The 21616-nt window shown below is 44.1% G+C and overlaps 1 protein-coding gene across 3 annotated transcripts in view; it reads right to left on the bottom strand.

Annotated features, from left to right (window-relative positions):
- LOC133377363 (cytosolic phospholipase A2 epsilon-like) overlaps positions 1–6540 on the bottom strand; it is a 56681-nt gene extending 50141 nt beyond the window's left edge. For all 3 annotated transcript variants that reach the window (XM_061611321.1, XM_061611322.1, XM_061611323.1), the window contains exons 1-2: positions 6427–6540; positions 6052–6084 (exon numbers count right to left, since the gene is read on the bottom strand). In XM_061611321.1, the coding sequence (XP_061467305.1) occupies positions 6052–6084; positions 6427–6453 (60 nt within the window). In that variant the 5' untranslated portion in view covers positions 6454–6540. The remainder of the gene's footprint in view (positions 1–6051; positions 6085–6426) is intronic.
- Positions 6541–21616: the final 15076 nt, after the last annotated feature.

Here is a 21616-nt window from a genome sequence, read left to right as displayed (position 1 = left end):
GCCCCCACCAGATCAGTCCAGTGATGTTTAGTTCTTGGTCACTATGCCATTAAAACAATTATTGCATTGGTAGCTGCAAGCCCACAATTACATCAGGACCCAGTCCAGCACAGACCCTACAACAGTAGTCCCCAAACCTTTTTCCTCACAGACCACTTGAAAATGGCTAAGGGTCTTAATGATTTTGCTGCTTGTTGTAGCAATTGTAATGCACTGTGCTAGGTGATGTTTGCTTGTATTTTTGCAGACATGCCATAGACCACCTGAATGAAGCTCATGGACCACTAGTGGTCCACAGACCACAGTTTGGGAACCCCAGCCCCAGAGACACCTCTTTGGGGGACGATGCTTGGGGCCTGGTGAAGAACCTGACTCCAACCAAAGACCTGGAGGAACCTGCAGTAGTCCCATGGCAACCTGAACAATCACCTCAAGGATATTTCCCCTAGGCCTTTTCAAGCCCATCCCAAGCCTTGCCTTGATCCCTGATTCTCCCCCTTCATCCCCTAGGGCTCAGGAGTGAAGGTGGCAGTGGACCGAATGGGAAGCCCTGAAGAGCTTCCATTTGGTTGCCAGACTGCTCTCTCACCAGCATCTACTCAAAACGGGGGTCTACTCAAGAGAGGGAGAAGACACAGCTGCAAGCAATGACCCAGCAGAAGACCAGGTAGAGGAGTAAGTAGCTGTATAAGTCTTGCAGTCTCCTCTGAGCTTTTGCTGGATTAGCATCTCTCCTTTGAGTTCATTGGGCTTCCAGCTCTGGAAATCATCCTGGCTCTGCTACTGCCACAGCGGACTCTGGCTCCAGCCTACATGCTAAGTATGGTCATGGACACAGACATATTAGAGTAAAACAATAATCCCATCAGTGTATGCAAGTGAGGCCAGCTGTTATGACAAGTGGTAAGCTTCCCCGGGCAAGTGCTAAAACATAATGAAACAAACCAAAGAAATGTAAGCATAGTTAAGCCACAGAGGAGTTCTTGAACCTGACTGACGTCATTGTGACTTAGGTATGCTCAGAAGTCTTTACTGAATTAATCACAAGCCCGCCCCAGTTGCCCAGTCTCTGCTGCTATGGGTTAAATTTTAAATTGATGAACTTGCCACACAATAATCAGTGTGGCAATGTACATTAGCTCCACAGCACATGCATGCTAGAAATATTAGGAAACTGGGATGACATAATATGATGATGTTTCATATCCTCTGATACCATGCTGATATTACAAAACCGAATTGCCACACCATGACTAATTTGAGGGGAAAAGGTATCAATGTGGAAATCACCTATGAATCAGCCATAGCTCCCACGTTTTACTGCACTGTTTATGGGTGAATATCTCTAATATGAAATGTGTGGGAAGGATGACTGGCTTCCAGTGCTGGTCCAGCCAATCAAGAATAAAGCTGAGGGTGTTGCTCTCACAAGGAGTAGAAGGAAGCAGAACAGGAAAGGGAGAAGAGCCATAGTTCAGTGGCAGAGCATCTGCTTTGTGTGCAGGCCTCAGGTTCAATCCCTGGCATCTCCAGGTAGAGTAGGGTAGGGAGAGAACCCTGTCTGAAACCATGGAGAGCTGCTGCCAGTCAGTGTAGATAATATTGAGCTAGATGGACCAATGGGTCTGACTGAGTATAAGGGACCTTCCTGTGTTCCTGTGAGAGCACTGGGGAAATGGGAGGTAGACAAGAAAGCAATACATCCCTCAGCCGAACTCTACTTTTGCTTGCTGTGAACTGAGGCATTTCCAACGGCTCCTGCAAGACTCCAGATGTTGTTGGATTTCAACTCCTTCCAGCCCCAGCCAGGGATGAGAAAGAAATTCTGTATTTCCAAACTTGATACCGAGTTCATCCCTGTGGATCATTTATTTGGGGGTTCGGGGACATATAAATTTTACTTTTGGAGTTTGTGTTTGGAAAGCAGGATATGCACATAAAAATAAATAAAATAAAGAGGAAAATGATGAGTCCTTTTATGCCATCTGTACCCACACAGGAGTGTTTACATGGGGGCACACAAACACTGGGTGTGATCCAGCTAACATAAAGCACTATAAAGTCCAGCTAACAAATTTATTTTGATCTAAGTTTTCATGGACCAGAGTCCACTTCATCAGATGGAGGAAGTGTCATCCTGAGTTGCAGGTATCGGGTTGTATTCAATTAAGTACTACTGAGAGTAAACCCACTAAAATTAAACAATGTTCATTAAACTATGTTAGAGACGTCTGTTAACTTCAGTGGGCCTACTCTGCATAGGACTAACACTGAATTCCACCCATGCCTGGGGAGGGGGGATTGTGAAAAGTGAGGTCAGAGGAAAATAAAAGGCAGCAAGTTCAGATGGTGATAAGTTACATTACTGGCAGAGCAATTCAAACTATAGGAAGCCAGTGTAATTTACACCAGGATAAATTATGCCAATGTAATTTACCCCTATTCCAGATTCTGTTCAGGAGCAGGGTACTGCCAGCTGAGCTGGCCCAACAAGCCTTTACAATAAGAGTTTGACTTACCCAACCTTTCTTCCACTGTAACCTCCACTGGGTTTCTAGGTCACATGACCAAGATGAACGGAGTTTGGAACAGGGGTAAGTGTCCACCAGCCCTGTCCCCACTATGTCCCTTTTTCGGGACTTACCCCAGCTGAGTAAGTAAGCCAGGCTGGAGGACTTACCCCAGCATATCTCCAGCTGAGCTGGGATGAACCAGCTCAGCAGAAGATCCATGTATCCCAAACTCCACTCAGCTTGGCAGATCTTCAGTTTGGATTGCTCCCTCACAGTGGCCATTCACAAAAATTGGCACTGATAAGCCAGTTAATACTTGCAATATGAACTGGGCATGTTTAGCCTGGAGAAGAGAAGACTGAGGGTAGATATGATAGCACTCTTTAAGTATATGGAAGGTTGCCACACAGAGGAGGGCTGGGATCTCTTCTCGATCATCCCAGAGTGCAGGACATGGAATAATGGGCTCAAGTTGCAAGAAGCCAGATTTCGACTGGACATCAGGAAAAGCTTCCTGACTGTTAGAGCCATACGACAATGGAACCAATTACTAGAGAGGTAGTGGGCTCTCCAACACTGGAGGCATTCAAGAGGCAGCTGGACAGTCATCTGACGGGAGTGCTTTGATTTGGATTCCTGCATTGAGCAGGTGGTTGGACTTGATGGCCTTATAGGCCCCTTCCAACTCTCCTATTCTATGATTCTATGAACATGATGATGGTGGATGATGGTAAGTACAACAATGACCGTCTTTGTCCAAATTACAGCCACAGGTGATAGCACTGAACATCTTGATGGGAGTATAATTGTTAATGTTGTAAACGGCCATGGTTGATAACTTAATTATCACCACCTACACTTTCTGCATTTTATTTTTCTCTGACCTCACTGTATACAATGTCACCCCGTCAACCACATACAGCAGGTACAAAACACTTTCTATCAGAAGCATTTGTAACTTTACTGAGGAATAGGCAATTATGTCATTTGCACTCCCTATAGAGCCTTGACTTTTAATTTAATGTGTAGAGCAATTTTTGCCAACTAGGTGCCCTCCACATATTTTGAACTACAACTTCCATCAACCCCAATCTGGCATATATACTGTCCAGTATAAAGTATCCTGTCATCACATCAAAAGTGTCTGGGGGTTCTATTCCCAAAGCTTTAGGGAAGCCAAAACACGAGTCACCCTTACAAAAACCTAGGCAGGCAGCAACCCCCAATTAGGTTAGATTTGTATCATGCTCAACACCTAGAGTATCATAGGCCCATGCAAAGACTATGCCTTTGCCCTTTACAGAGCAGATAACCCTGTACTGATTGATCTTCTGGTCTCCCTTCATTTTTGCTGTTTCTTTCACCTTTCTTTTCTCCCATAAATCAAGAGAATTGGCACTGTATAGATCACTAATTAAGAAGCAGCCTAGATAAAATAACCACAGAGGTTGTCAGAATGATAGGTGTTTGAAGCAGCTTAAAAATCTGGCTCAGGGAAGAAAGAATAACAAAGGAGCATACTTCACAGGGGTGCCATTTATGGGAGAGAGGGAAGGCACTCCTTTCTTGATGCTTCAGATGCCATGATTATTTGTCAGAAGTGCCTACATATCTCTGGTTAATAAAACAGTAAATAGGGATGTTCCTGAAGCTCAGAATTATGAAGTCTCAGGGGCTCATAAGAACATAACAAAACCCTGCTGGATCAGGCCAGTGGCCCATCTAGTCCAGCATCCTGTTCTCACAGTTGCCAGCCAGATGCCCACTGGAACCCACAAGCAGGGCCTGAGTGCAAGAGCACTCTCCCTCCTTCAGCTTCCGGCAACTGGTTTTCAGAAGTGTACTGCCTCTGACTATGGGGGCAGAGCACAGCCATCATGGCTAGTAGCCACTGATAGCCTTATCCTGCATGAATTCGTCTAATCCTCTTTGCAAGCCAATGTTCACCTAATGTTCACCAAAAAAAGAGAGGTGAATCTTCAAACTTTTCGCTGGTTTTGATTTGAACTAGCTCAGATTTCATGTAGTTCTCAGGTTTTTTAGAAGAAGCATGGTTTATTTTGCAACCATTCCAATGTGAGCATGGGGCAGCACCCATCACTAACTGTAACCCCAAGAAATGGTCTTAAACTATACCTTTTTTGCAACTTAATCTTGTGTTTATCCAAGAGTAGGCTTTTGAACCTAGCTATCTCCACCTTGCACTTAACAGTGCCTTGATACCATGTTAAGTAACATGCTTCTCTTCCTGTGCAAATTTGTTAGACACAGAGCAAATAAGCCCCAAAATACATATGTATATGGTAGCCGTGTACACCTTGTGATACATCACACAGCCATGTACAGCAGCCTGTTAGGGGCTCAATAAACATTCTGAGTTTTGCCATCTACAAAGAGCACAAAGTTATCAGTTCATTTCCATGCCTGGTTACCAGTTCATTTCCAAGCCCAATACAAGGACCTGAATTTGACCTTTGAAGCCCTACGTGGTTGGATCCCTAAGTATTCTAGGAAGTGCCTTCTACTGTATGACCCCACATGGGTTTTAAAATCAACCAATGAGGTTCTGCTCCTGGTACCATCCTCTAGGGTAGACAAGACTGTCATCTACCGGAAGAGGGCCTTTTCTATCGTGGCTCCAGAGTTGTAGAATACACACCCACAAAAAGGCTGTATGTGTTCTTCCCTGGTCACTGAGGCTGGCAAAGATGTTTTTGTTCGGCTAGGAATCTATGAATTGTTTGGAGATTTTACTGTTCTTTTGATAGTTTGACATTGTTTTATACCATCTTAGTTGGATTTATTTGTACTTGTATTTTAATTAAATAAATAAAAATAAACAAATTTATTTCTCACAACACTCAGCTGCTATTTATACTAAGAAAAATACCCCAGCCCATATGAAGCACTTCTAACTCCCACTGTTAGCAGAGAAGGTAAGTGCATACTGAACCTGTTGGTATTAATAGAGCTAAAGTGCTTAATTTTAGAGCCCTATTCCAGCATCATAGGAGTTTGCAGTATTGTGGATAGACTCACAGCAATGTTCATGTGGAAGCATCCTTTATGAAAAACAGGGGAGAGAAACCTGTGGCCCTCCAAACGTTGCTGGACCACAGCCTCCCATCATTCCTGACCATTGACCATGCAGCCTAGGGCTAAAGGGAGTATGGGTCCAACAACATCCGGAGGGCCACAGGTTCCCCATCCCTAGTGTAAAGGATCTTTGAAACAAGTTTAGAAAGAGAAAAAGAAGGAAGGCTTTAAAATTGGAGCAGTTCCTAAAAACAAAGAAAGAACCCTTTGGGCATGGGCACATAATGATAGAAATAATGAGAACTGATGGTCCAAGATAACAATAAGGATTTCATAAAGTATATTCTTTGCAATTAAAATCCTGAGGTGGTAATATGAACACTATTATGGCAGGCTTTGATCTTATATATGTCCTAACAACCACTCCTCTGACACTCTGTATACCACACTTTTTGTTCAGCACTGAGTAGAATCTAAAGACATTTCCCTCTTCCATACATACCGGTCTTGTCTGTTCTCGAACTTTGGCTAAGCCCTAAACAAAGAAGAAATATAGATTTAAAATAATCAATTAATATTGTTACAAGTTCCACATCTACAGACACCCAAATGCATGAATACTTCACAATTCTCCTGCTAGGGCTGTTTGTTTATTTGTCTGTAGGATTTGTGTCTCACTCTCTGGCTTTATGTACAACAGGGATAAAAAGCAACACATAGTGTCTCTAAAATGTCAGAGACAAAACGCAACTCATTCTATGGATTTGTCAAATTGCTCCAACACAATCTATCAACATTTGAACGTAGCCACAATGAGCTTTGAAGCTGGCTTTTCACAAATTCACACTGCATTGCTTAGTTTGCGAGTTGTCCTTACCTCAGGTGAACTTGAATTTGCCCCCATCGTGGTATCTGCTGCATATAATCCAGTGGCTTGAAGTGGTGTAGGAGTGATACAGCTCACAACTGACAGTGCCTCCTGGCTGAAGTAGATGAACAGGTGTTTTAAAAAATGTGTCACACCCCTGTCCCTCCCTGAATTCCATGAAACACAAATAGCTCCCTCCCTCTTTTCCTCAGTCTGTTGAAGCCAATCATGTGAGTTAATTGAAAATATATGTGTTGTGATGGTGACTTAAGTGACTATATGTCACTGTAACCATACAACTTGATCAACTGAGAGCATGCATTTAACTATGCTGTCTCTGCACTGACCTCTCGCAGCCTAAGGCAGTTATGTCATTTGAATGAAGAGAGGATCAGAAAAGCAAAGGGAAAGGTTAGAGCTGTGAGCTATCTGAAGATGGAGTGCCTTGGGGTGGAGGACCTCTTTGTAGGAACCCAATGCAAGGTTAGTGGCTTGGCTGTGGTCAGTTATGGGAGTGCCTATTTTTCTCTCCGTCAAACTAAAACCCTGTATGCTTTTCCCTGGACTTCTCAGCATCTGGGAAATGGGGAGTAATTAATAGTGCAAACAAGTGTTTGGAAAATTATTTAAGATAAGGTAAAGCAGAAAGATTGCTGATTGAGTAGCAGTGGATGGTCATTGTATACTCATCTTTAATTGAAAAATGAACGTGTTTGACTGACTTAGCCATTTAGTTTCATGTGGCATTTATAAAAGACTGACTGTAAAGGACAATGGTAGAGTTCTAGCTACTGCCAAATTAGGGGTCATGGATGAAAATGTGATGAGGACATATATAGAAGGCACAGAGTTATGCATTATAATCATCTATTTCCCACCTACAGGAATCCAAAGCTTGCCAAAGGTCGTAATGGCCAAAATGTGAGGCTCATGGGCAACAAGATGGAGACCTGTGGATGGGCGGTTGGCGGATGTGGGATTTGTGTGGATAGCCTGCTCTACAGGAGAAGCTTTAGTAGGTTTGCAAGCTATAGCCCTTCCTGGATCTGGATAGCTGAGTACAATTGTACATGCCCTGATAGCCACTTATTTAGACTATTGCAATGAGCTCTACATGGGATGCCCTTGAAGATGGTCTAGAAGCTGCAGCTGATGCAGAATGCATGCATAGGTACCATCTCTCTGCAGAAATGTTTAGGGAATTGCACTGAAAACCTCAAAGCTCTTCTCATGTTAACAGGGCAAATTTTAGTGGGAATATTAATTACTGAGTTCATATTTTATTTTAATCTTTGTGGTCTTTTTGGCACTAGACAAAGACTTTTTTTTTGTCCTTGATTTTTAAATAACTGAGGTAGCCTGCCCCTCTGTTTTTTAAATCTTTTTTAACTTTGGGGGGGTGAGTTCAGACTTGTCATATTTATATAGCTTTTTCTTCTTTTTGAAAACTGGTTTTATGTCTTATTTTGTATTTCAGCCCTTTTTTTAAAATGTTTTTTAATTGTAAACTGCCCAGAGAACTTTATGGTGGCATACAGATGTCATAAATATGTAAGCATCCCCCCTTTTGAAGTTTTTCTTCCAATAAACTGGTCTTTGGAAAAATTCAACAAGCAGGAAACATCTCAGAAGATTTCTAGACTAATCTCTGTCCACCAGAGTGAATTAGATGCTACTGATTTATAAGCATACTGCAAATTGCTTGCAGTAACCTGGATGCAGAAAGTCACCTGATAGAGAGCGTCTCGTGCATACTTTCAAACAGATGCTGGAAACCTTTGGAAAGGTCACTATGACAGAATGCACTGCTATGTAACTTCATGACTAATGGCAGGGAGAGAGAGAGCCAGCATCTCTAGGATGACAAAACAAGTGGTCAACATCACTAAAGCAGTTTAGATAATTAAGAATGAATTTAAGTACTTCAAAATGATATTCTGATTAGCAAGCTAGCTAAATGTGGGCTAGATGGAACAACTATCAGGTCGATCTACAGTTGGCTCCAGAATTGTAATCAAAGAATGCTTATCAATGGTTCCTTCTCAAACTGGGCAGAAGTAACAAGTGGGGTACCACAGGGCTCGGTTCTGGGCCCAGTGCTCTTCAACATTTTTATTACCAACTTGGATGAGGAGGTACAAAGCATGCTTATCAAATTTGCAGATGATACAAAATTGGAGGACACAGCTAATACCATGGAAGACAGAAACAAAATTCAAAGGGACCTTGATAGGCTGGGGCATTGGGCTGAAGACAACAGAATGAAATTCAACAGGGATAAATGCAAAGTTCTACACCTAGGAAAAAGAAACCAAATACAGTTATAAGATGGGAGATACTTGGCTCCACAATACAACATGTGAGAAGGATCTTGGAATTGTCGTTGATCACAAGCTGAATATGAGCCAAGAGTGCAATGTGGCTGCAAAAAAGGCAAATGCTATTTTAAGCTGCATTAACAGAAGTATAGTTTCCAAATAGCGTGAAGTATTAGTTCCGCTCTATTCAGCACTGGTTAGGCCTCATCTTGAGTACTGCATCAGACTACATCTGGTTTCCACACTTCAAGAAGGATGCAGACAAACTGGAACAGGTTCAGAGGAGGGCAACAAGGATGACTGGAAACAAAATCCTGTGAGGCAACTGGATAGGCATCTGTCGGGAATGCTTTGATTTGGATTCCTGCATTGAGCAGGGGGTTGCACTTGATGGCCTTATAGGCCCCTTCCAATTCTACTATTCTATGATTCTATGAAAACATAAAAAAGAGGTTTTGTAAAGCTGAATTAAGAGATTCATTGCATGGGAGTGGAATGCAAGCAAGACATTTTTCTGCGAAGTTCTTCTGTCACAGGACAGTAGTCCAGAAAGCTTAGATGAAGCTACTCTCACTGTTTCTGTTAGGTAGGAAAAGATAGGGAGTTGGGCGGTTGAGGCTTAATGCCCTGGGAGCACAGCATGATAGAAGTTACTATTGTTGAAGTGAAAATGATGAAAGCATTACCAAACCAGTTTGAATAGACTTTCAGAACATCTAAAAAGTGGGTGACGTTTTCACCTGAAGTGCTTCTCTCTGTTTCTCTTCTTTATGTTTTATTGCTGAAATACTATGTTGCAGTCATTTACAGTACAATCCCAACACAAATATTTAGTACCAAATAAATATGTCTCAATTCTCAGTTTGTAGACAAGAAAGTCTATGGGCCACAAGCTGTAAACTGGCATATCAGTATCATGTAACTCTAATAATAAATAAATGCTAACATGTAAGGTCATTAATGTAATGGCAAATTCAGAAGTGCAAGGTCCTTTCATCATATTCATGCCACGCCCCCTCACAGCTGAACCCCTCACTCGCTTGCTTGTTCTCCATCATCATCACCACGCTCCTCAGTCCTTCCTGCAGTCACTTTCTCCCACAATAGCAGATGTCCCTAAGAGCCAATCAGCATAAAAGGAGAGTGTGTTAGCTACTGAGAAGAATCTTCTCAGAGACTGACTCACCTTCTATCACTCTGATTGGCTTCAATCAGCAGGAAAGGACAAGGAAGCATGTTAGAATGTTCTTCTCAGTGGCCAACATGGCCCCCTTTCATTCAAATTGGGTCATATATAGGGACATGGCTGCAACCCTGCTCCCAAGAAAGTAAGGAGTCTTAGACCCCTGAGACCCTGGATGACTCCACCCCTGTGTAAGGTGGCAAAATGTTGTTATGATTTTTTCAAAGGTGTATGTCTTTGGATTGTATTTTCATGTGATAGCCCATTCTGGCTGGTTGCTTAAGCTTTTTATGATGTCATCAAGATGGCTGATGCCATCTTTTCCTGTTTTAATTTTTCCAATTTAAGGTGTAATGTATGGAAAGTATTGAGTTTGCACCCTAAAATGTGCCATACCTAAAACCTTGCTTCAAATCCAGGGGCTGATTCCTATAAGCATTTAAAAGTGGAGTTCTCAAACCCACCCAGAAAATTTCACTGACATCATTTATATCTGTGGATTGTATTATACAGCCACAAGTGTAGCTATATACTATAGTCAGCATGGATTTTTCGCACTCCGCAACGTTAAATTGAAAATACCCCCATGGCATTGTGATCCTTCCCATAAACTCATTTCAAAATAAAACCTTGCCAAATTTATAGTCCTGAACTCAGAAATGCTTGCTTAACAACCCTCTGCATTTTCATGACGATACACAAAACAATCAGAGAAAATCGAGAGTTCAAAGTGTAAAAAAGAGAGAGAGAAATCAGACCCCTTTTGGACTTTTTTCTGTCAGAGTTCTCATAATATGTTGAAATTAATTAAAAATCAGCCATGTTCCCAGAGTACCTATAATCCTATTACTGACCTTGCCTCATACTCTGAACTTCATCTTCTGCAGTTTAAAAGTTTAAAAAATGCCTGGCTGATTTTTAATTAATTTAAGAAATTTAGCATTGAAGTCAATTATAACATCAGGCATGCTCAGTAAGAACCGACTGTCAGTATTCTAAAAGCCAGACTCACAGCTGCTTGGGTTGCCTAATCAGGGGGCCACACCCATGCCAGTCATTTATTTCACTTGAGACAGTCATGGCTTCCCCCAAAGAATCCTGGGAAGTGTAGTTTGTGAAGAGTACTGTCAGGAGACTCTTATTTCCCTGACAGAGCTCCAGTGGCCAGACTGGTTTAACAGTCAGTTGCTCTGACTGAAGCTCTGTGAGGGGAACGGGGTATCTCCTAGCAACTCTCAGCATTAACTACACTTCCCAGAAATATTTGGGAGAAGCCATGACTGTCTCAAGTGAAATAAAGATCTGGTGTGGATGTGGCTAGGGACAGCTTTGGTTTAAATTTGGGTGGGAGGCTACATGTGCCTGCTGTAGAATAAAAAGGTGGGGGAAATGCTGAAAAAGAATGATATTGTTCACAATGTTTTCCTTTTGGAAAGGAAAGGGACTTCCCCTCTGCCCAGTGCCCACTCATCCAATCTCCTCCCCCTTCCCTCCCCATTCCTCCCTCCCCCTCCCCATTCCTCCCTCCCCCTCCCATTCCTGCCCTGCTCTTCCCCTCTCTGCCCCTCCCCCAGGTCAGTTTCACCTGTCCTAAGAGTGTTGGACTATGACCTGGGAGACCAGGGTTCAAATCCCCACATAGCCATGAAGCTCACTGGGTGATCTTGGGCCAGTCACTGCCCCTCAGCCTCAGAGGAAGGCAATGGCAAACCACCTCTGAATACTGCTTACCATGAAAATTGTAATCACAGGGTCACCCTAAGTCCTAATCTATTTCCATTTTTCAAGCATGATTGCACAGAAGTAAATTCCACTGAACGCAAAAAGCATGCAAATGATCAAACCTGCCCTCCCCTCCTCCTCCATATCACCCCCATTTTGCCCCTTCCCTCCCCCTTCCTTCACCCCTCCCCCCTTCCCTTCCAATCTCTTCCTTCCCCCTCCCCCTCCTTCTGCTCTCCCCTTACTCCTTTCCTCTACTCCCCCTCCCCCTCGGTCAGTTTTACCTATCCTAGCCATGACTGCACAGGAGTAAATCCCACTGAACTCAATAAGAACATAAGAACATAAGAAGAGCCTGCTGGATCAGGCCAGTGGCCCATCTAGTCCAGCATCCTGTTCTCACAGTGGCCAACCAGGTGCCTGGGGGAAGCCCGCAAGCAGGACCCGAGTGCAAGAACACTCTCCCCTCCTGAGGCTTCCGGCAACTGGTTTTCAGAAGCATGCTGCCTCTGACTAGGGTGGCAGAGCACAGCCATCATGGCTAGTAGCCATCGATAGCCCTGTCCTCCATGAATTTGTCTAATCTTCTTTTAAAGCCATCCAAGCTGGTGGCCATTACTGCATCTTGTGGGAGCAAATTCCATAGTTTAACTATGCGCTGAGTAAAGAAGTACTTCCTTTTGTCTGTCCTGAATCTTCCAACATTCAGCTTCTTTGAATGTCCACGAGTTCTAGTATTATGAGAGAGGGAGAAGAACTTTTCTCTATCCACTTTCTCAATGCCATGCATAATTTTATACACTTCTATCATGTCTCCTCTGACCCGCCTTTTCTCTAAACTAAAAAGCCCCAAATGCTGCAACCTTTCCTCGTAAGGGAGTCGCTCCATCCCCTTGATCATTCTGGTTGCCCTCTTCTGAACCTTTTCCAACTCTATAATATCCTTTTTGAGATGAGGCGACCAGAACTGTACACAGTATTCCAAATGCGGCCGCACTATAGATTTATACAACGGCATGATGATATCGGCTGTTTTATTTTCAATACCTTTCCTAATTATTGCTAGCATGGAATTTGCCTTTTTCACAGTTGCCGCACACTGGGTCGACATTTTCATCGTGCTGTCCACTACAACCCCGAGGTCTCTCTCCTGGTCGGTCACCGCCAGTTCAGACCCCATGAGGGTATATGTGAAATTCAGATTTTTTGCTCCAATATGCATAATTTTACACTTGTTTATATTGAATTGCATTTGCCATTTTTCCGCCCATTCACTCAGTTTGGAGAGGTCTTTTTGGACCTCTTCGCAATCCCTTTTTGTTTTAACAACCCTGAACAATTTAGAGTCGTCAGCAAACTTGGCCACTTCACTGCTCACTCCTAATTCTAGGTCATTAATGAACAAGTTGAAAAGTACAGGTCCCAATACCGATCCTTGAGGGACTCCACTTTCTACAGCCCTCCATTGGGAGAACTGTCCGTTTATTCCTACTCTCTGCTTTCTGCTTCTTAACCAATTCCTTATCCACAAGAGGACCTCTCCTCTTATTCCATGACTGCTAAGCTTCCTCAGAAGCCTTTGGTGAGGTACCTTGTCAAACGCTTTTTGAAAGTCTAAGTACACTATGTCCACTGGATCACCTCTATCTATATGCTTGTTGACACTCTCAAAGAATTCTAATAGGTTACTGAGACAGGACTTTCCCTTGCAGAAGCCATGCTGGCTCTGCTTCAGCAAGGCTTGTTCTTCTATGTGCTTAGTTAATCTAGCTTTAATCATACTTTCTACCAGTTTTCCAGGGACAGAAGTTAAGCTAACTGGCCTGTAATTTCCGGGATCCCCTCTGGATCCCTTTTTGAAGATTGGCATTACATTTGCCACTTTCCAGTCCTCAGGCACGGAGGAGGACCCGAGGGACAAGTTACATATTTTAGTTAGCAGATCAGCAATTTCACATTTGAGTTCTTTGAGAACTGTCGGGTGGATGCCATCCGGGCCCGGTGATTTGTCAGTTTTTATATTGTCCATTAAGCTTAGAACTTCCTCTCTCGTTACCACTATTTGTCTTAGTTCCTCAGAATTCCTTCCTGCAAATGTTAGTTCAGGTTCAGGGATCTGCCCTATATCTTCCACTGTGAAGACAGATGCAAAGAATTCATTTAGCTTCTCTGCAATCTCCTTATCGTTCTTTAGTACACCTTTGACTCCCTTATCATCCAAGGGTCCAATTGTCTCCCTAGATGGTCTCCTGCTTTGAATGTATTTATAGAATTTTTTGTTGTTGGTTTTTATGTTCTTAGCAATGTGCTCCTCAAATTCTTTTTTAGCATCCCTTATTGTCTTCTTGCATTTCTTTTGCCAGAGTTTGTGTTCTTTTTTATTTTCTTCATTCGGACAAGACTTCCATTTTCTGAAGGAAGACTTTTTGCCTCTAAGAGCTTCCTTGACTTTGCTCGTTAACCATGCTGGCATCTTCTTGGCCCTGGCGGTACCTTTTCTGATCTGCGGTATGCATTCCAGTTGAGCTTCTAATATAGTGTTTTTAAACAACTTCCAAGCATTTTCGAGTGATGTGACCCTCTGGACTTTGTTTTTCAGCTTTCGTTTTACCAATCCCCTCATTTTTGTGAAGTTTCCTCTTTTGAAGTCTAATGTGACCGTGTTGGATTTTCTTGGCAATTGGCCAGTTACATGTATGTTTAATTTAATAGCACTGTGGTCACTGCTCCCAATCGGTTCAACAACACTTACATCTCGCACCAGGTCCCGGTCCCCACTGAGGATTAAGTCCAGGGTTGCCGTCCCTCTGGTCGGTTCCATGACCAACTGGTCTAGGGAATAGTCATTTAGAATATCTAGAAACTTTGCTTCTTTGTCATGACTGGAACACATATGCAGCCAGTCTATGTCCGGGTAGTTGAAGTCACCCATTACTACCACATTTCCTAGTTTGGATGCTTCCTCAATTTCATATCTCATCTCAAGGTCTCCCTGAGCATTTTGATCAGGGGGACGATAGATCGTTCCCAGTATTAAGTCCCTCCTGGGGCACGGTATCACCACCCACAACGATTCTGTGGAGGAGTCTGCCTCTTTTGGGGTTTCGAGCTTGCTGGATTCAATGCCTTCTTTCACGTATAGAGCAACTCCGCCACCAATACGTCCTTCCCTGTCCTTCCAATATAGTTTATATCCAGGGATAACCGTATCCCACTGGTTTTCTCCATTCCAGCAGGTCTCCGTTATGCTCACTATATCAATGCTCTTCTCTAAGACCAAGCACTCCAGTTCTCCCATCTTGGTTCGGAGGCTCCTAGCATTAGCATACAGGCACTTGTAAGCAGTGTCTCTCTTCAAGTGTCTTTGGCACTTGTGGTTAGGCCTGTGGTAATTTTGCTCTTCTGAATTTATATCTTGTGCCCCTGCTCTCACAATGCCTACTTCTAGGCCTACCCCTTTTAAAATTTCATCATTTCTTTGGTTTTTATCCCAGGGGGGAGGTTTATTCCGAACCGGACCTTTCTCAGCTCCTGTCGGGTTTCCCCCCTCAGTCAGTTTAAAAGCTGCTCTGCTACCTTTTTAATTTTAAGTGCCAGCAGTCTGGTTCCATTCTGGTTCAAGTGGAGCCCGTCCCTTTTGTACAGGCCCGGCTTGTCCCAAAATGTTCCCCAGTGCCTAACAAATCCGAACCCTTCCACCCGACACCATCGTCTCATCCACGCATTGAGACTGCGAAGCTGGGCCTGTCTGGCTGGTCCTGCGCGTGGAACTGGTAGCATTTCAGAGAAAGCCACCTTGGAGGTCCTGGCTTTCAGCATCCTACCTAGCAACCTAAATTTTGCTTCCAGGACCTCACGGCTGCATTTCCCCATGTCGTTGGTGCCAACGTGCACCACGACCACTGACTCCTTCCCACCACTGTCTACCAAACTATCTAAACGACGGGCGATATCCGCAACCTTCGCACCAGGCAGGCAAAACACCTTGCGGTCTACACGCCCATCACACACCCCACTGTCTATGTTCCTAATGATCGAATCACCCACTACAAGGATCCCTCCACCCCCTGGAGATATATCCTCGGCACGAGAGGATAGCTGCTCATCCCCCAAGGAATGGGTCCCTTCTAAGCGATCGTTTCCCTCTTCCTCAGCTGGATGCTCTCCTTCCCCGAGACCATTGTTCTCCATGATAGCAGGAGAGCTATCATCGTTGGAGTGGGACACAGCTATAACGTCCCTGAAGGCCTCCTCCACACACCTCTCTGCCTCTCTCAGCTTTTCCAGGTCCGCCACCTTGGCCTCAAGGAAATGAAGTTGTTCCCGGAGAGCCAGGAGCTCATTGCACCGAGAGCACACCCACGACTTCTGTCCAACAGGCAGATAGTCGTACATGCTGCAGGCGGTGCAGAACACTGGAAAGCCCCCACACCCCTGCTGGCTTCTTACCTGCATAGTTTTGTTTAAGGTTTATTACGTCAATGGGTTGGAGACTGCGGTTTAGTTGAGGTCAGGGAACAGATGGGCAGAGTGGGGGGCCCTGGCCTCCTCGCCCTGCTGCCGAACTCGCTCTGCTGCTTAACTCGCCTTGACGCTTTGTCAGCTGGGGCTCCCTCTAGCTCGTGGAGCAGGCTCCCTCGCTAGGGTGCTCTGACTTTATATGTGTGGCTGGTTCCTCCCAGCTACTGCTGCCAGCCAATGATGTGTTACTTGAGGCTGATGGCTATCAGCTGGGGCTTAACTCTTTAGTATGCTCTCAGGCTTCCTTCCTTCCTGAGCGAGGGGCTGGGCTGTTTAAGCTTTTGGCTGCTTTTAATCTAATCAAGGGGCTGCGCCTTCCAGGCAAGTCTTTTGTGTTTGTTGTTTTCCCACCTAGAACAGCCTGACCTTTCTTTAACCTAGGGAAACAGAGCTTGTGGTTGTGTTTCAGGAAGGCTGAAGCTGCCCTTTTTAGCAAGGACTGAGCTGACTCTCTCCCTGTATGTGTTGGTGGAGTTTCCTTTTCCCCTTCTCTCCGACTGGAATTTAGCCTTGTTTACAGTGTCCCCTGAAGCTTTCCTGCTAGGGTGGTGTTGAAAACTAGCTTTCTATGGGCTTCCTTCTCCTAGGATCTGTCTCCTAAGATATAGGTTCTTTCAGGATTTGGCTCCTAGCTCAGGGTGACCTTGGACTGCCCTTATTACTTACTGCTCTGAGCTGTTTTACTTCAATTAAATAATGGAATAAATGGGAGCTACTTACCCTCTTTTCACTCTGCTGCTTAACTCGCCTTGACGCTTTGTCAGCTGGGGCCTTGACGCTTTGTCAGCTGGGGCTCCCTCTAGCTCGTGGAGCAGGCTAAGCATGCAATAAGCATGCAAATGATCAGACTTGCCTTTCCCCTCCTTCCCTTTTCCTCTCCCTTCCTCCTTCCTTCTTCCTCCCATCCCCTCTTCCTTTTTCCTCCTCCCCTGCCCACTCCAGGACTCTCTCCCCATGGTCAGTTTCTCCTATCCTAAGCATGATTGCAAATCTCAATGAACTCCATAAAGATGCAAATGATCAAACCTGCCCTCCTCCTCTCCCTCCTGCCTGCTCCCCTCCCACTCCTCCCTCCCCATCCCCTGTGGTCAGTTTCACCTATCCTAAGCATGATTGCAGGGAAATAAATCCCACTGAGCTCAATAAGCATGCAAATGATCAATGCATTCTCAGCAAACTTGCACAGGATCCCATTTCATACCTCCCAGATTAAAAAGCAGAGAAATTCACTAATAGGCAAAGAATGTGGTAGTTTAAGAACATACCTATAGCCAACAGATATTTCTATCAACCTTTGTTTTTGTTATTTGGGCTGATTGCAGGTGTTGCCACCACTCACCATATGCTCAGAGGCACATGTTACCAAATTCTTCCAAGCTACACAGCAAGTGGATTGGATTGTGAAAGACCAACCCAAATTGTGTTTGCATTTTGACAAATTTGCAGGGCAGTCCAATATCTCAGAGAGGAGTTCAGGTCTACCGCTCCCCTGGTGCATTCACTATAGCTGCCCAATTTCCCTGCTTTTTAAAGTTTGATAGAAATATCGGTTGCCTATAGGTACATTCTTAAACTGCAAGGTTTTTTGCCTATTAGTGAATTCATCTAAGTCCTACTCAGAGTAGACCTATTAAATAAATAAATGAACCTAAGTTAGCCATGTTTATGAATGTCAATAGGTACTCTGAGTAGGACTAGCAGTGAATATAGCAGAGGCAGCCAATGTGATGCCCTCCAGATGTTACTGGACCGCAACTCCCATCATCACTGACCATTGGCCATGTTCAGTGGGGCTGATGGGAGCTGCAGTCCAGTAACATCTGGAGGGCACCACATTGGCTATTCCTGAGATAAATATAACATTACTAATTTGGATATTCCACCACACCTTTTCCCACAGTTCAACTTGCTATGTTATTCTGAAATCCAGGAGAATGATTCCTGGTATCTATTTATTTATTTATTTATAGAATTTATTAGTCGCCCATCTGGCTGGCTGTCCAGCCACTCTGGGCGACGTACAACATAGGCATATAATACCTAGACATTGAAAATAAAAAAACAATGAAGATAAAATCTAGCCCACCCCAAAAGCCTGCCTGAAGAGCCAGGTCTTCAAGGCCCGGCGGAAACTCATCGTAGAAAGGGCATGGCGGAGATCATTTGGGAGGGAGTTCCACAGGGTGGGGGGCACAATTGAAAAAGCCCTCTCTCTAGTCCTCACCAGTTTGGCTGTTTTGACTGATGGGATGGAGAGAAGGTCTTTTGAGGCTGATCTTGTTGGGCAGCATAGCTGATGATGCTGGAGGCGCTCCTTTAGATAGACTGTGCATTACCAATCATAATTTTAGACTTTAGCTTCTGCAACACTTCATAACAGGTAGAAGCAGCTTAACATGTTTCTTATCCAAGAAAAGAAACAGATGTAAATAAATTACCTGGGGCAACCTCAGCCTCATGAATAAACTTGTCTAATTTCTGCTTGCTGCTCCAACCATTCAATCAACTACAGATTTATCGTCTGAAGGCACCAACCAATACTAAATGCTCTTGCTTGGAAGAAAGTCCCCTGGCTATAATAGAACACTTCCAAGTTCCCATTCTTGCTGGAATGGAGACTTGGAAATGTTTCATTATTGATTCACAACCTTCATGACCATAATTTTAGCTCCTCTGCATAGATCAGTCCAACCATTAAATAAGAGTATCACCATGACGTAGCTAGAAAGACTTGCAAGCAACTAGCTACCCCAAGGAAGTAACATGAATGTCTATATAATAAACTACATGTTGTCTTTTTGTGAAATAAAAACATGAGAAAATGGTTCTGATCGGTAAAGCAAATGAAATGAAATAGCAGCATAAAAAATAGATTGCTCAATCACAACATAGGGCTCATTCATTCCATGGATGTTCTTTACTGAACACCTGTGATTCCTGGGTCCAGGAACTATTAAAATGTGCAATGGCTTAGGGTATAAGGGAAAGCTGCTTGCCTTCTCACAACTGCCCCATATACTATTTATTATCTATATGAAGCTGCTGGGAGCTGTCATCAGGAGTTTTGGAGTGACGTGTCATTAATATGTGGATGACACCCAGCTCTCTCTCTTCCATCAAAATTGGGAGAGGCAGTTGAGGTACTAGACAGGTGTTTGGAGGCAGTAATGGGCTGGATGTGGGCCAATAAGCTGAAATTGTATCCTGAAAAGACCGATATGTTATGTGGTCCAGGTTCTCGAGTCCAGGAGATGGGAAAATGGCATGTTCTGGATGGGGTTGCACTCCCCTGAAAGATTCAAGCTTGGGGTCCAGTCAGATCCAGCATTGCCACTTAAGGCCCAAGTGGCTAGGAGTGCTTTTTCTTCTTAGCTCCAACTGGATTGCCAGCTGTGACCCCTTTTGGACAGAGACAACCTGACCACAGTCCTTCATGCTCTGGTAACTTCCAGATTTGATTACTGCAATGCATGGGGCTGCCCTTGAAGACAGCTCAGAAACGTCAACTGGTCCAAAATATACAGCTAGATTACTAGCTGGGGGCTGCTTTTAGAACTCATATAACTTCTGTTCTAAAACAGTTGCATTGGATGCCAGTTCATTTCCAGGACCAATTTAAGGTGCTTACACTAGTGCATAAACCCCTAAATTACTCAGGCCTCATGTATCTGAGACCGCCTCCTTTCCTACAGACCCTCTCGGGTGTTAAGATCAGCAGAGGAGGGCTTCTTGGTAGTTCCACCACACCTCTTTATCCTGGCCTTTGAATGTATGTTTTCAGGACCCTCCCTATTCTTGTTAATGTAATTTGTTTTAATTGCTTTTAATACTGAATTTTAGACTCCCGTAACCCACCTTGGGACCTGCTGGTGAAGGGTGGGCAATAAATATAAGAAAAAACTGTGCCATCTAGTGGCAGCAGTGTGAATAACTCCATCCTTTTCTAGACCAAAATACAAGTACGCGCATAATTGTTTGAGACTGAAGCCCTAGCTAGCTACTATGTCACATTCTTTAAATGGGTCAGTAATCATTCCTTTTCCTACAGAGCCCTGGGAGCTATAGGTGTGTAACTGAAGTTATGTTTGAAGAGGGTATGGAGATCCTGCAATCTCCTGTAGGGTTCGGCAGTCCTCCCAGCCTCTGTTTAGGATACAAAACGACTGCCACCACGTGATAACTCTAGCATCAGAATCCTTTTTATACATTAGAAGGCAGATGTGGGGTACCACAAGTCCTTGGGGCCTCCCTATCCAGCCCACAGCATCCCCTCCTAAATCCCATAGCAGTTGGGCTTGAAAATATTTGGGAGGCAAATGCCATGACGGGGGGGTATTAGCCCTCCCTATACACTGTTATCCTACCAGCACCACAAATCCTTCCCCCACATCAGTTAGAGTTGAAAACAGCCTTCCATTACAGCCAATGATGTAATATAAAGCTTTAAAGGCACCCCAAAATACTTGTGGGCATTCTCAGACACTTAAGAATCCCCTGCTTTAGGGAAGATTTCAAACTCTTTGGGAATAAGGGTTAGCCTAGTATAGTAAAGGGAGAGAGGGCAGAGCATGAAATTAACCTGCACACACAAGCTTCTGGTATTAAAAGGAAATAAAACTGGATTTTCAAAAAAATTCACAAGCGTTACAAGTATATCAAGATAAAAATAAAGATGGAAGATGTCAGTGCTAGGTTGTCATCAACAAGGAGGCACAAGTTCTTGGCTGGCAGGGGCAGGGCTGACTCTACCGTGAGCAATGAGGAGCCACATGGCTCGGGTAGCAGATTGGGAAAGATGTCAGTTTGTGAGTTTTCTTTGGCCACACATAAAGATGCATGCCACCATGGCTACATCTCCCCAGCCACTGTTGCTCCTGCTTGCTGTGCTCCTGCTTGCCCCAGTGGCGTCACTAGGGTTGGTGTCACCTGGTGCGGCCCGCACCCGCCGCACCGCCCTAGTGACGCCCCTGCCACTTGGGGAGGGGGGGAGGTTTTTCTACCTGAAAAGCAGCTTCAAAAGACTTGAAAGAAATACCAGATGGGTTTCTGGGGGCCTTTGCCAATCCCACCCACGCACATGAAGCATGTCGAAGCTGTTAGGGTGACTTTTAGTTCCCACCAAAGGTGGGCTTGCTCACCTCAATACCCCGAGAAGGAGTGCGAGCAGTGAGGCTTCCAATTACCTGCTTGGATGTTCAGCCAGTAAAGACACACGCACACTTCTTGATCAAAAAGTTGGTCTCAAGCTCACACAGACACGAGAGTCTGGCAAGGAAGAGAGCCCCGTTTATTTTCTGTTTCAATGTTTTATAGGTTTCCCAAGCAAAATATTAGCAAACAGGATAGAACACAACATAGGAGAAAAATAACAAATCGAAGTTACATATCATTTGTTGTATTTCAAAGTCAGGATGTTGTTTCTTTGAAAATCAGAACCATGAACAGCGTATTAAAA

The sequence above is a fragment of the Rhineura floridana genome, chromosome 2 (genome assembly GCF_030035675.1).
Source record: "Rhineura floridana isolate rRhiFlo1 chromosome 2, rRhiFlo1.hap2, whole genome shotgun sequence".
NCBI lineage: Eukaryota > Metazoa > Chordata > Lepidosauria > Squamata > Rhineuridae > Rhineura > Rhineura floridana.
Note: the sequence above shows the minus strand (reverse complement) of the source record. Positions and strands in the feature narration are given on the sequence as shown.